Source organism: Malaclemys terrapin, chromosome 7, assembly GCF_027887155.1.
Source record: "Malaclemys terrapin pileata isolate rMalTer1 chromosome 7, rMalTer1.hap1, whole genome shotgun sequence".
Lineage (NCBI taxonomy): Eukaryota > Metazoa > Chordata > Testudines > Emydidae > Malaclemys > Malaclemys terrapin.
This window is the reverse complement of record NC_071511.1, coordinates 11,844,713-11,860,983: the sequence shown is the minus strand read 5'-3', so window position 1 is coordinate 11,860,983 and position 16,271 is coordinate 11,844,713. Positions and strand designations below refer to the sequence as shown.

General features: G+C 39.5%; 1 protein-coding gene across 1 annotated transcript in view; it reads left to right on the top strand.

Annotated features, from left to right (window-relative positions):
* Positions 1-16,271, top strand: part of LOC128839936 (contactin-3-like) — a 240,889-nt gene that overhangs the window by 177,828 nt on the left and 46,790 nt on the right. Inside the window, exons 7-9 of the mRNA XM_054033283.1 lie at positions 8,376-8,512; positions 9,678-9,807; positions 11,127-11,277. Coding sequence (XP_053889258.1) covers positions 8,376-8,512; positions 9,678-9,807; positions 11,127-11,277 — 418 coding nt within the window. The remainder of the gene's footprint in view (positions 1-8,375; positions 8,513-9,677; positions 9,808-11,126; positions 11,278-16,271) is intronic.

Here is a 16,271-nt window from a genome sequence, read left to right as displayed (position 1 = left end):
AATTTATATAAAGGTGGTTTCACAAATAAGTGGAAAGGCAAATTTTCCTCCATGTGCAATTAAATGAAAAAGGATAGACTGATTGTCCATGTGCAGGTTGCAGCTATAAATCCTACAATAAACATTTATATATATATATATATATATATATATATATATATATATATATATATATATATATAAAAGAAATACAGTACAAAATGGCTAGGATTTATCATCTATGCACTGCTTTTTATAGAGTGACTTTCATTAGCAACTTGCAAAGTCTTAAGTAAGTGACAGTACATCGAGTTTGTCACTTGGTTACAGCAGTTTTACGATAGTGTAATAAACGCATTGATTTATGAGCCACACCACCACAAACCTGGTGTAACACACTGGTTCTAGACAACTGATTTATTGGTTACTTGGCATAATTTAACCTATAGGACACTGTTTTCTATGTTGCATTTGGGTTCCTAGAGGACACCCTGCCTGAATCAAAGAGAGTTTCTGCACAAGAGATGGCACGACTGGGTTGGGGCTACTGAGAACAGAGAGTCCTGACCTGCTTCTGACCTTAGAACCATAAAAGGATGAAAATGCTCACTGCAAACTCTGTATCCACATGGGAATTCGAACTGTCTCAGAGTTAGTATTCAGCTACAGTGTTGGGGATAGGTTCATCCCTATTATTGATGGTTAAGACAAAAACAACAACTATACATATTATAATGGTACAAAAGTTGTACAAGTTGATTCATTTGGTCTGCTTAGTGAAATCCATACCACAGAATCAAATAGTCTTCACCTGGTCTTTCTACTTCGATACTTGCTCTGTTGACATAAGTTGCAAACCAACCAGTCTATATTAAGGAAAGCATATTTGTATAACTTTTTTCTTTTGGCAGCTGGGGGATTGTTTGTAGATTAATACTGTTCTGTAACTGAAGATGCTGTCTTCATGTGACTCTAATATTTAATTGTCACTGACTGATATCACAGCTCAGAAATCTTTCTGGTAAAGAAATGTAAGCTTAAAGTATATGCAATTTAATCATCCAGTAAACTCCTTTGTCACTTATTCTGGAGTTCCTGAAGAAGTTATTCTGAGAACCACAGGGTGAGAAATTTAGTTAAAATTAATGCAATATATTAAGGATTCAGCCATCTGCTAGAAAGCACCAACTCTGGTAAAATACAACTATAAGGCATGGTGGTGATACTAGTGCAGATTGGCTGGTGTTTAAAGGTTTTGTGACTCTGAGATGCTTCTGTTACTTATATGTGGTGAAATATGCACATAACTAATGAAGAATCCAATATGATTCACCAAGGCAGGGGAGGGAGGAGTATATCTTCCTCTCTCACAATCACCACACTATCCTGCCCACTTTCCTCATCAAGAAGTTTGATGTTTTTACTAATTATGGCCCTCATTCAGCAAAGCACTTAGTCTTGTGTTTGACTTTAAGCATGTGCTTAATTCTCATTGACAAATCGGATTTAGAGACATGCTTGAAGTTAATCAGGTGCTTAATGAGGTTGGACTGGGGCTTAAAGTTAAGTATAGTCTAAGTGTTTTTCTGTGTCTGGGCCTATTTTATCTGTAAATACTATATTGGAGGGGTGAGCGTATTTCCTTGTGCTTGTTAAAAATCCCACACACACCAGTGGCACTGTATAAATAATGGAGCAGGTGTTATTCTAATTCAGCACTCATACTTTCGACACTTTTCTGAAGTTGTTAATTAAGATAGATATCTAAAACAAATATTCTTGACTCTTTCATAATGTCACTAAGATCATATTAATCCTCTTAATTATTTCTCTCCTGAAGGAGTTTATTAGGGGATGATCCAACGTCAAGTTAACAACTTATTTTTCTTTCCACGGTTCTAACATGTTTAATACCTGATTTTTCCATGCTACAGTCCTCATCTTTTAAAAATTGAAAACCTGGGTCAGATATTGCTCTAATTTATTATATCATCATGACATAGATAGATTGCTCTCACCTTCAGTATTGTGCTCCATTACGATCACCCCCATCCCATAAAAGATAGAGGAAATTCAGTGAAGATGTTTGGAAACATAGAGATGGTTCCAAATGAGGAGAGGTGAAAAAGATTACCTTTATATAGTTTAGAAATAAATAAGAAGTGACAAGATAAAAGGACCTAAAATAACTATAGATGTCTATGAACTGCTATTTACTCCATCTCTTCATGCAAACAAAGTCGCAAAATAAAATTAGTAGCCAACACATTTTAAAATGATCAGAGGAAATGCATTTTTAAACACAGAATGACCCTGCAAAACTCAACTGATTCAACTATTATTGAGGCAAAGAGCTTAATGGAGGGGCAGAATTCTTTCCCTTTTCCTTTCTTGCTCCTTAGGTTAGTCATTTTTCTGCTGGTCTATAATAGCAATACGTTACTATTGTGCTGGCCAGCATGTTTGCAGCAAAACCAACGCTCTGTCCATTCCCTGATCACTCGCTTAGGAGAGCAGTGGGTGAACAGCAACCCCCGTCTTTCTGCTCACCTAGACCCGAGGTCTGGCGAGTGTAAGGTGAAAGGAGGACTTACACCCTTATGCAAGTGTATAGCCCAAGAGACAGTTAACCCCTTTGGTGAATAAGCTGCTGGTGCTCTGGGTCTGCAGTAATGTAATAGTAAAGCTACATTGAGATTGCAGTATCTTTGAAAATAGATCATTGCTAGAGCAATCAAATTATATACACTCTAAAATATTAGTGCTTTTGTCAGATAACCTCAATCTGTCTTGTTCATAGAGATTTCTTCACAACATTAATTACAAAAATATAAATAAACAAATTAACATTGACGAGTTGCTGAGCTTGATCAACTTGAAACTTAATCATCAACGTTATCTAATGATTTAATTGCTTTGCTACCGAGACAGATTGTTAATCTTTGTATGTACTAACAATTTTCCCAGTTATTAAAAATTACAAAAAATAAGTCTGATTGCTGGAGGTATTGAAGGCAGTTTGTGGTTTTGGGGTGTACTTTTGGTTACAGAGGATGGGGCACCTCAAAACTCCAAAACTCACTTATTTTGCCCACCAAAAAAGGCAAATTAATGCTTAGTCATTTAGTTTTGTATATACAAATAAGCTCATCACTTCCATGGCGGTAAAGTAGCTTGAGTCATAGCCTGAGACTGGAATCTATTCTTCTAGAGAGTTCTTCCTTGAGGGGGTCATCCTGAGCCGAGGCTCAGAGTAAAGGTCTGGTTTGCTCCCAATAGCTGTGGAGACAGACAATAAGCCTCTGTGAAAAATGATATGGAGTGTCCCAGAATGAAAATTTACAGATAAGACAGAACTTTCCCTTTCTCGGGAATACAGAAAATGATGAATTTTATAGCTATGAGCATCAAAGAACTGGGCTACTTTAAACCTACTTTATAGGAATGCTTTCAAATGAGGGTATGTAGCAGATGTGAAATATTGCACATCTATGGATCCATCAATAATGCAAGTACTGTTGCCTGTTTTACATAAATATTTAGGTATGCAAAGTGCAAGAACCATGCAGACATCTATGCTCAGTCTTTCATCCCCCTTGACACACATGGGACAAACATTCCAAAATGATAGTGCAAGAAGTTTTAGCATAAATGGTGGCTCTTTTGGTAACTTCAGTTTAATAATTCAGCTTTTGTGATGTAAATAAATTTGATGATAGTAAGATAATAAGTTTGTGTGACGCAGAGATGAACCTGTGTTATAATTGAGGGATACCTCGATAAAGAGGACAGTTGAAAGTGCATTTCTTAGGGTACAAGAGGTTTGTCAATACAATGGTATCTGCTGAGATAGGGCAGAAACAAGATCTGCAGTTTCTCTGTTCCCAGTAGCAGTTCTCCCTTGGACTCCCCTGGAATCTCATCACTTAAAAGGCCCATTCACTGTTCCTGTCTCCGCCCTTGGGCTTTTCATCTGGGAAACCCCTTACTTCAAGGTTGCTCACCTAACATTGGTCTGGTCATTAACTCTTGTTTGCACAGCTAGTCTGCAAAACAAAGGCACCTCAGAAAGATTTCACAGAGGATGGGACAGAAGAGAGTGGTTTAAACTACATAATCCCCTTAATGACTGCCAGATGTGTACTGCATGTTTAATTTTAACTCTTTACATGAGCGTTTCATCCCATGTGCTTATACATCAGTGACCTATAACCGGTATGATATTAGTACCTATTAGTATAACATTATACTGTATTATTTTAATTATTGTAATGAGTCCAATGTAATACACTGTGACAGCATCATCTTTTGAGGAATATAGTCCTGGAGGTATATTACAGTACAGAAATGGGTAAACTGGTTTGTATAAAAAGATAACCAACCCAAATCTTCATCCAAATGGTAGACTAATGGTCCTGTGGCTAAGGCACTGGGCTGAGAATCAGGAGATCTGGTTTCAGTTCTCAGCTGCCCTATAGACTACCCATGTGACCAAAGGTAAGTCATTAATTTCTCAGAGCTGAATTCATCCCTGGTGTAATTTCACTGTAGTCACCATCTCAATAGGAATTCATTACGCCCTTTCTGCCTCAGTACTAGAGCGAGTTGAAAATTTTTATTAGAATGATTTTTCCAACCCAACGTGCCCTTTTTGAAAAAACTGAAATGTTTTTGTGAGAACATTTCAGTTTTGACTTAAAATGGTGATGTTTCTATTGGGAAAATCTAAGTGATGGCTTCCCACCTGAGAGGCTTGTGTCACTTTTATTTTTCTACAAATGAAACTGCCAAAATCTTTCCCAGAAGGCTGAGCATCTAACTTTCTGACCTGTCGGCCTTCCCACAGCAATGGGGACAGAGAGGCAAAAGGCAGCCAGGAGACCAAAGCATCCCGTTTTGTTTCTCCCAAAAGGGAATTATTTTAGAAAACCCTTCCTGTGAAAAGTTTTGCAATTGTTGATGTTTCAGATCAGTTTAAGATGATTTTTTTCAAAAGCTTGAAATATTTCATAGGAATGGATTTCCGTTTTCCAGCCAGGTGTACTCAGAACCCCATCTATAAAATGTGGATATTTCCCCACCTTGCCAAGTCGTTGTGAGGATAAACGTTTAATGTTTGTGAGGTGCTCAGTTGGGCTCCCAAATCATTTTTGAAAACGGGCGTTAGCCTTCTAGGTCATTCAGCATTTTCAAAAACTTTACCCCAAAGCTTTTTTCAACATTCAAAACATTTTCAGTAACTTTTATTCTTCGTTTCCCCACAACCTGGTATTGTCTGAATGTGGAAAGATGCGTCTGTCTTGAGCTATGTTCTTTTCATAGCATTTCTGATGTGGATGTTTATCTGAACCTTTTCATATTCACCCATCATTATTTTATACTGCGGAATGCAGTAATGCTGGGTTCTCTAGGGGTCTGGGTCAACAAGTAAATAGTGCCTCTGTTTATATGTTCTATGTAAAATGCTCAGAAAAAGGTGTGAGGTACTTTACTTTTTGAAATGCAGCTTTCACCCAATAAAAGGAAGTACATTAAGAAATTAAAAATGAAAGTCGTTTTGATTTATCACTGATACCCATCTTCCAATGGTAAATTACTTATCCCTTTCCTGTTAGCAGTCAATCAAAGCTAGACTCGACAAGTACATAAGGTATCAATTTTGTAAACTCAGTTCTGGCAGAATGTTATAAGAAGGAGAACCAAATTCCAGACAGCCTTCTTTTTTCACAAAAAAATAGCAATTGCAGAAAATCCATAAAATCAAGAAAGTTATGGTTTTGAGCCCTGGCAGTCTTATTTTAGCAAAGTGTTACACAACCTTGCATCTGGTTTCTGCAAATGCAAAGGTCAGGGTTTGTCTGTTGTGAGAGAAATAGCATATATGAGAATACAGACTTAGTACAAACTTTACTTATTTCTGTTTCAAATGGAATTCATATTAATAACCTGTCAAGTAACTTTCTGCTTTTCAGTGGAGAGCTACTAAAGGGCCAGGTTATTATTACCTTTTACCCAGTTAGCTTGTAACTGCCAATTCCCCATTTCCCTTGTTTGCAAAGGAAAGGGGAAACAGCTGTCATATGATATCTAAATTTATTTCAAGAAATGCTGAAGAGGACACAGTATGAATGGTTCCTTTCTTTTGTTAGATAATTGGTTATTTTTATGGTGCTTCTTAAGGCACCTGCTGGGTGGTGTACCATATGTCACCCATGGCCATTTACCCCAGGGGGTTAGGGTAGGGTAATTTCCTCACAACTTGCCTTTAATAGGTAGCATATTTAAAACAAACAGAAGGAAGTACTACTTCACACGACGCGCAGTCAACCTGTGGAACTCCTTGCCAGATGATGTGAAGGCAAAGACTATAACAGGGTTCAAAAAAGAACTAGATAAGTTCATGGAGGATGGGTCCATCAATGGCTATTAGCCAGGATGGACAGGGATGGTGTCCCTAGCCTCTGATTGCCAGAAGCTGGAAATGGGCAAGAGGGAATGAATCACTTAATGATTACCTGTTCTATTCCTTCGCTCTGGGGCACCTGGCACTGCCCACTGTCGGAAGACAGGATACTGGGCTAGATGGACCTCTACTCTGACCCAGTATGGCCGTTCTTATGCCTTGTGTTTTTCCAGTTCTTGATATTTTTGAGGTTCACATTGCATATCATCGTAAAATGGATTTTAAGACAACTACTTGGTCTAAGCAAGATTTTCCAAACTGATATTCAGTTCAAAGCTTGTTCACGACAGTATAGTTGGACCAGGCTGTCTGTATCCAGGTCACAATGCCTGCCTAAGAGCCCCAAATGAGGTGCTGTAAGGTGAAGCAAGCTAGAATTATCAACCATAAAGATGAAGGTAGAAGTGGAAGACCTTGCATTTTGGGTCAGCAAGCCAGCTCAAGAAGCTAAACATTTCCTTACTCTGAGACTGATCAACTCTGAGGAAGAAAGTCATGATGCCAACAGGCTACGTACCCATGACTTGTCTCCCTGTATCTAAAGAAGCTTACAAGCATATAGCATTGTGACAGCAATGTCATCATCTGGTGCTTGACTGCAGTTACAGCTTCCACTCCACGTGAGTGGAACGACTATGAGAACTAGAGAGTTCAGAGCCCTTTGTATCTTACGTATATTGTTTATCCATTTTCTGTTTTTGTCTTTTGTTTTCATTAATTGAGGGACTTCACAGATTTTTATTATTTTAGGGTGTGAATGTGTGGTTATGTGCATGAATGTGTGTATAACCACCCATAAAGACCACATGGGGAGGTGTGAAAGAATAATCTTCTACGTTTAAGTAGCCCTTAAATTTTGCCTGAAAATCATTGCATATATGTGTTCCTAGTTCTGTAAAAGCATCCAGAGAAATTAAATTTTCAGCAATATAATGTTAAGTGAGAGCTGTGAAACTTTTGCTTAGTAGAAAGTTTGATTAAAGTCTGCATTTGTGTTAGTGAGGAGTAAATGGATTGTTCGTCATACATAATAGCGGTGTTTCCCAAACTTGGGACACTACCTGTTCAGGGAAAGCCCCTGGCGGTCCGGGCCGGTTTGTTTACCTGCCGCGTCTGCAGGTCCGGCCGATTGCAGCTCCCACTGGCCGCAGTTCGCTGCTCCAGGCCAATGGGAGCTGCTGGAAGCGGCGCGGGCCAAGGGACATACTGGCCGCAGCTTCCCGCAGCTCCCATTGGCGTGGAGCAGCGAACCGTAGCCAGTGGGAGCCACAAGCGGCCAGACCTGTGGACGCGGCAGGTAAATAAACTGGCCCGGACTGCCAGGGGCTTTCCCTGCACAAGCGGCGGCTCCAGTTTGGGAAACACTGATAATAGAGATATCTGAGAAGAAAGTTTCAATTGGCTTTTGATGTTGTGATTTACATGTAAACAATAATTTGGTTTCTGTATTAAAATATTCACCCAGCTATGTTTTGATTACACTGCCAAAGGAAAAATCCTTCACTTGGAGTTTAGAAATAAACGGACAGCCCTGTCTTTAGATGTTCTGGTTTAAATATATATTAATTTCATGATTTAACTAAACTGATTATTGAATTCCAATATTGGTGCTGATTTGTCTATTTACACTTATTTTGACCTCAATTTCTTACTGTATTGTTTAACACTTAATTAGTGTAGTAATATTTTAGTACTTGGTGATATATTTAGCCTTAGTGATGTATTTATCAGCTTTAATCAAATTTATTTTACAAGGACATCGAGTCATATTTCTTTCAGTAAGCAGCCCAGGTCAGAACCATGGAGAATCTTTGGGCACCAGCTGATCCACCTAGCAGCCTAATATCCTCTTTCTAAATTAACCCTTTTGTTCTCACACTGAACAGTAATTTGCAATTTGTTTGGGCTTTCTTGTTTTGTATTTCTTATGTAGCAAAACCTCACTGGGTCCAGATTATAAAAGATATTGAAGCTGCAGTGGAGGATAGTTTATACTGGGAATGTAGGGCAAGTGGGAAGCCCAAACCATCCTACAGATGGACAAAGAATGGAAACACTCTAGCATTAGAGGTAAAGTGGGTTTTTTTTTTCTTTGTTTGACTTTTTTTAAGTAAAGTCATATGAAATTAAGATCCCTACATATTAACTGCTAAGAGTTCATTGAGGTCCATGGAACTAACCAGTCCAATAGGGTGCCCAACTTTCTAATTTATGAAAACTGGACACTGAGCGCTGGAACCTCCCCCACGCCCTGCTCCGCCTTTCCCCAAGGCCCCAACCCTTGTTCCACCACCCTCCCCCTCCAGCTGAGCAGGGCTCTAGGGGTGGAGGGGTGACTGGGGCAGGACATTGAAGAGAGAGCTAGGCTCCAGGGGTGAGTAACTGGGGCAAGACGGGGAGGGAGAGCCGCACTCTGGGGGCGGGGAGGGTGACTGGAGCCGGGCGCAAGAGGGAGAGGCGTGCTCCCTGGGTGCGGGAAGAGACTGGGGCAGGGTGGAGGAGTCATGCTCCGCGAACAGAGGGGTGAGTGTTACAGGGTGGGGGAGGGGCAGCCATGCTCTGGAGGTGGAGGGGTACTTCATGGACTCCAAATTATTGTAAATTGATGAAGTTAGAGCAAGTGATTACAGACTTTCAGTGATGCCAACTCACACGATTTTATCATAAGTCCCATGATATTTGGTCCGTTTCTTAAAGCGCAGCTCTTGGAGGCAAGTGATTGGGTGAGAATCTCAGCTTTTTAGTAAGTTTCTAATCTTCATGATTACAGAGAAAAATCTCAGGCCTTTAGGACTCAGACTAATAAAAAAGAGCCTAAAATTATTTATTTTTGTAAAAAACAAAAAACAAAAAGACATGATTTGGGGGGGCCTAACTCATAATTTCTGAGTACTTGCCATTGGCAGTAGGGCACTTTGCTAGTCAGAATCACAAGTGACAAAGTTAAGATCCATACCTGGATTTCCTTAGTGTGGGGAGGATTTGGTGTCTGATTCAGGCCTTTTTCTCCTTAGATGGCACCATAAAGCTCTATTTGTCTCACTCAAGCCATCATTGCATCATTCCCAAAGTATGGAGTTCACCCCTGTGCAGAGAGCATATCCCCTACATAAATCCCGCTTAGGGCCTCGTAATGGGACTTACGCAAACTCTCTGCACATTGATGAATTCCACCCTTTTTATTTATTTCCTGTAAAACTTAGTGTACATTAAAGGTATTTTTCTTAATATCCAGGGAAGGATCCAGACTGAAGGTGGTACACTTATAATAACAAATCTAAATCTGACAGATTCTGGCATATACCAGTGCATAGCTGAAAACAAACATGGAATGATATATTCCAGTGCAGAGCTCAGAGTTGTAGGTAAGATTAATTTTCCTTTCTACTGGGGGGCGGGGGGGAGATAACTTTTTGCCGTTACTGCTGCAGCTAGTAACATGCACATGATCTCAAAGTTTTAACCCACTCAGATGCTTTCAACAAAATAAACATTTGTATTACAGCAGATAACTTCTTATCCACAGTTCTGAGGAGTTTACCCACCTGGTTCGAAAGGATTTGCTGGAAATAGCCACCATATTTACAGCCCAATCATTCACTGCTTTAACCCGAGGACACAGAGATAAATTAGTAATTAGGGGGAGAGCAGAGACAAAGGCTTGGATGCAAACCCAAAGATTAAAACTAATCACACAATCTGGAAGCCGCATTGGCTCAGCACATTAGTCAGTAGCACTGACCTTCTGCATCCTGACTTCACTATTCCCAAGAGAGAAATGTCATTTCAAAGCAATAAGCTGGTTGTATGTGCTACTTTCCTTGATCGTCGGGATAAGGGTCTGTTATGTTATGGTTCAGGTGATCTGTGCTCATTTTAAAAACAAATGACAATCACTTACTAGAATGAAACCTTGAACTTGCAAAGTGTCATGTGAATTCAAATGCTTTCATGCTTTTAACTTTTAAGGCGAGGGAGAGTGATTTGGAAAATTAATTGGAATGAGGCCTATGTAAAACAAACTAGTTCCCTTCCAGTGATAAGGTTCAGATTCAATCACTGAACCATTAACCCAGCCTCGTCTTCCTAAAAATTGGATTTCCATTCAAAGTTCAGTGATTGGCATTCTTCTCTGTCATGCCCATTTGTTGAACTGTTAATACGGAATATACTTCTACAGTCCAAGCGGTTTCATAATCCTGAGGCCCAGACCAGTGATCTGACACAAGACGAGGAGTCAGGAAATTCTCTGAGTTCTAATACAGGTCCTGGTGCTGAGTCCAAGTGATCGTGGGAAAATCCCTTCAGGCCAGATTCATCAAAGCTCTTGAGCATATACTTAAACTTATGCATGTGCTTAAACACGACCAACTTCAGTAGGACTTAACCATATGTTTAAATCCCAGTCAAGTCAGTGGGACCTTAAACCCATGCTTAAACCTCAGCGTGTGCTTAAGTGCTTTGCAGAATCAAGGCCTTAACTTTTGTGTCCCAGTACCTCAAGTTGTAAAAAGGAGAAATATTATTTCCCTTACCGGAGTACTGTTTGAGTTAACTACTGTACTTAATTAATATTTGTAAATACACTTAGAAGCTGAGAAGTGCCATATAAATGCTCAGTACTAGCATCATTAATATAATGTCAATCAGTTTTATTTCACTGTTAACATTCCCTCTGTTTTAGCTTCTGCTCCAGATTTCTCCAAGAACCCAATGAAGAAACTGATTCAGGTTCAGATAGGAAGCACAGTAAATTTTGAGTGCAAGCCAAAAGCTTCCCCTAAGGCAACTTGCTCCTGGAAGAAGGGAGGCGAGCTGCTACAGGAAAATGAAAGGTATTATAATTGTTTTAATCTTATTAAAAGATTATTTGTTTATAACCTGCAAATTCCTTTTTAAGGACAGCTATATAATGGTATCACTTTCAAATCCAAATAGTAACTGGGCAAAATCTTATCTAATATCTGTCTAGATTTTAATAATTGAAAATAACAATATCTAGCTTTTATATAGCCTTTATACCGTGTGTATTGCCATTCTATCTGAGAATGTTCTGCTCTGAGATACAAGCATACAGCATTCATTGAAGTCAGTGGGCCAGCTTCTGCTTTCTGGTTCACAGGAGTAACGGAGAGCAGACTTTAGCCCAGGGCAGTGGCACCTTGGCAAATCTATGTGAGACTTGGAAATATACTGCAATTACAAAACCTGTAATATAACATGCAAATACTTGTACTTGCAAAATCCTTTAGACAAAATCCTTCACAAGTGGAGGGTAAGAAAAGAGGTTTGGGATAAGAAATGTAAAGTAGTGCTACAGTGAGAATTTGGCTCAGAAACAAAAAACAGAATAGGAATAAATGGTCGATTTTCATCATAGCAAAAGGTTAACAGTGGGGTGGTCTGGGGTCCTGCACTTAAGACAGCTGTTGTTTAATGTATTTATTAATAATCTGGAAAAGGGAGTGACCAGTATGGTTCAAATTTACAGATGACACAAAATTAGTCAGGTTAGTCCATTGTACTCCAGAGGGAGCTAATAACGCCAGGCAGTTGGGTTGAACAGGAGCAGATGAAAATCACTGTTAAGTAATGCAGGCTAATATACATTGGAACAGAAAACTCAAATTGCTCATACACAATGTTGTGTTGTAAATTTTAACTATAACTACGTAGAGAAAAGATGGGGACATCACTGTTTACAGCTCAATGAAAAAAATTTGCTCAATGTGCACCATCAATCAAAAAAAAAACCAGCCCACAGAATTATGATGTGTAAAGAATGGGATAGAAAATATTATAATGTTGTTACATAAACTGATGATGTTCCCTTACCTTGAATACCGTGTTCGGTTCTGATCACCTTTTCATAAAAATATACCACAGAAATAGAAGTGGATGAGAGATGGCTGATGAAAATGATTAGAAGCATGGAAAGGCTTTCATATGAGCAGAGACTGAAAAGATTAGGACTGCTTGATTTAGAGAAGAGCTAAATAAAATGGGTCAGAATAGAAGTATATGATGTAATAAATGGTGAGCAGAGGATTATCAGGCACTTGTGTATACCCTTTCTCATAATATTATGAAATAGAATAGCAACAAATGGAAAACTAATAAAAGGAAATACTTTACTAACGTAGCACATGACAAGCCTGTGGAGGTCCCTGCCACAGAATATCATTGAGATCTAGCAGATTTCAAATAAAAATTAGGGGTGTGATTTTTCAGATGCGATTAACATTGACCTAACTCTGCTCCCCTCGAAGTCCACAGTAATTTGCTTCAAGGGGGACAGAGTAAGACCAATGCTAAATGCTTTGAAAAATCCCACTGTAGCATAAATGTCTAATGAGAACATCCATAGTTACCTTTTTTTTTATCCTATCTAATGTATAAAGAATGTGAACCCTCATGCTTTTGGGTATAAGCCAACTAATGAATGGAGTTTCTGTGGGGGCAAGTAATTCCATAATGTCCTTATGGCATTCTTTTCACAAGCAACTGGCACTGGTCATGGTTGAGGGTGGGATACTGGACTGGATGCAGCACTGGTCTGATCCAGTGTGGCAGTTCTTATGTAAACGTCCCCGTTTCCTGAAGACAGAATTTAGCCTTAATTGGTAGTTATATTTGACTCAGTGGTAGAGGTCCAGTCTGTCTGTCATACTGTGGGGGAGACAGAGCCCTCACCTCTGTTTGCCCTTTCAATCCTTCGGTGGGTGTGGAGAGAATTGAAATATATTTTTGGAATTTTAAGTTTTCAAGGTCTCTCACCACTCCCATGCCATCCCTGCTGAATGAGTAATTAAAGAGGCAGCATTTTTTCAGTGTGTGACAAGTGGCTCTGCTTACTACATTCAGGCGTAACCTAGTCAAGAACCACCAGTCTGGAAGCAACAGACACTCTTGTAAATACTTGATATCTAACTAGTTTCGGAGGATGCACTGAAATATTCCAAAGACCAGATACATTTCCTGGGCAAACGATCTTCCTGCCTTACATATTTCAGCCTCTCCTGTTAAAACCGAATATTGCATGCTGAGATACTAAAAATTGTCCATGCATGTGCTGAATTCCATATGCACATAATCTGCATTTTAAAAAGAAAATCTGAAAAAATGTACACAGCTGTTTTACATATATAAATTAGTACATGGGCTTAAATTTACCACTGACATAAGTGATTGAAACTTTGCCCAATTATAACAGCACTGAATATGGCCTGGTGTTCTCAAAGTGCTGTGCAGTATAGATGCTGTGAAAAATGGAACAAAAGCATGTCCAAAACAATGAGAAAAGTCAATGTGCCCCCTTGTACAAGATTATACAGACACCAAATGATTAACAATAAGCAGAGGCAGCTAAGTAACTAAATGTGGGGCAGGGGGAGGGAGTTTTTATACTTTCTTGTTGATAGTTTGTGGTTCATTTATACTTTGTTAAGAAAATAGACCGCTTCCTACAATAGTTAAATAAAGACCCCACCTAAGAACAGGTATTGAAAAATTGTCAAATCAGTTTGCATTTGCCAGATCTTGTATGTGTTCAGTTAAAAATCGCACACGCTCAGTGGTTCAGTTCCACTGACTCAGAGTACAGGAGAATACAGCTCTTTCTACCCTGGAAGAGTAGTAGCAGAGGTACATTTGCTTTGTGTTTCTTAAGCCTTGGGGGAGCACTGCTGTCCTCAGCATTCTCCCTTACACTTCACCATTTGCATGGAGCAGGTGCCCCAATATGTGATCACAGGCAGGAAGAAATCCTTTGTGGGACACTGAGTGACAAGCAGAAAGAATCCTGAGGATGGCTGAGAGCCATGAAAACGGGTGGGCTGCAGAATGTGTTTGTTGTAACATTCTGGCATCAAACGTCTTCTATCAAGTGAGAGAGGGGATGTGACTCTAGGTGGAGGTGCACTTGAGAGGCCTGAGATGAGCATAGGGAAGCTGTGCTGACTGCTTTGATTTGATGGTGTGGTTCAGAATGCTGATTCTAATTTCTTCTACATATGCTTCCATGGAACCTTGTTTACTGTGTTAGATTTTGCAGAGCTTGACTTGCTCCTGGCAAGGTATTCTAGTTCAGGAGAAAATCACTTGGTCTTATTCCCATAAAACATTGCTAGTACTGTCACTTTTTTGTTGTGAAATTAATTAAATATTTTTAAATGCAGAAAATTGGACAAGGTGTTTCATAGATATTTTGTGGACATGGTTCAGAGATGTTACCTTTATTATTTGTTACATACATCAAACTAGAGATGGACCAGAACCAAAACCCCAACACCCCTGAACTTTGAAGAGTCAGCAGCTTTTTGGTCTGTGCAATTCTCACTCCTCTCTTCACATCAAACACTATTCTGATTTGTGGTCAAGTCTAATGCTGACAAGTATAGGAGTATGGCATGATGTTGGGCACACACCCTTACACAGCTTCATACAGCCCCATAAATTTGCTTAGCTGGCTGCAGACCCACCTGGGATCATTAACTCCTTTCAAACCAGTCTCTTTCCTTGTTGCTTCTGCTTTCCACATGCAATTTCCCATCATCTTGAAATGTCACAACATCTCATTGTCCTGTGAGTTTGTAACCTAGTACCTCAATATCCACCAAAATTTGTGAGATCCCCTTCATAATTTGGTGTATTTCAACTATTGCATGTTTTCTATACCTCCTTCTTGCTCATTTTTGTAAAGCACAGCTTTGCATGCAGAAACTCAGGGCCTCATGCTGTTCTTGTGAGAAAAAGTCCCATTGATTTTATTGGGGGGAAAAGACCAGGTCTATATTGAACATACAAATGTCCCATCACCAACAAATATTTTGTGTACAAAGTACTACCTGATAGATTTATGCACCTACTTGAAAACTAGGGTGACCAAATGTCCCGATGTTATAGGGACAGTCCCAATTTTTGGGTCTTTTTCTTATATAGGTTCCTATTACCCCACACCCCCTTCCCGATTTTTCACACTTGCTGTCTGGTCACCCTACTTGAAAACGCAAATCATGGCTCTTAGATGTGAAAACTGAGTTCAGTTGTTTTTAAAATGTGGCCCAGAGTATCTACAGCCTTATTTTCAATAGCATGCTATAAATGGCTTACAGAATAAATGTAATAACAAGCCAATAACCCTGGATTAATCTAATGAACTTGCCTTCAGAGTAGAGTGGAATTGTGAATCTTTGCAGGAGACACTCTAGTTCATTACTGTCTCCTGTGAATAATTGCAATTCATGAATCTATTGCAATTCATGAAAGGTTTGTCACTATATACAAATCGCAATTCAGGAAAGGTTTGCAATTAGTGGAACTTTTTTTCATTCACTCTCTTCAAATGAAGAAGTCTTTATTAAAGCAAACAAGCAAAAAATATGATGCTAATATCCGGACTAGATTCTGCTCTTTGCCAAGCTGGTGAACGTAGGGGAGGCAGGCAGGACAAGCCAACCTGGATTTTGGGCCCAGGTCTAGTGCAGAGTGCAGCCCTTGTTCTTCAAATACTCTCCACTAGGTGCATGTTGGGAGGGGAAAGAGAAGGCAGGAAGTAGACAGAACTTTAGCTGTGTCCCCTGTCCATATCCCCCTGCTGGCCAAATTAGTTGGCAAGGTGCAAGCTGGTAAGTAAGCTGGATACTTCCCAGGGACGCAGTAAATTATTTTCCCTACCTGAAGCTGCCTGGGGGGTAGGGGGGGAGGACAACTCTGCACTACCCCCCTACATGATGCTGAGCGTAAAGGCTCATTATAACCCTATATTGGTAAAGAAGGCAAATAATCTTTCCACCCTCATCAGTTGAATAGAACCTTACCCATATTAATT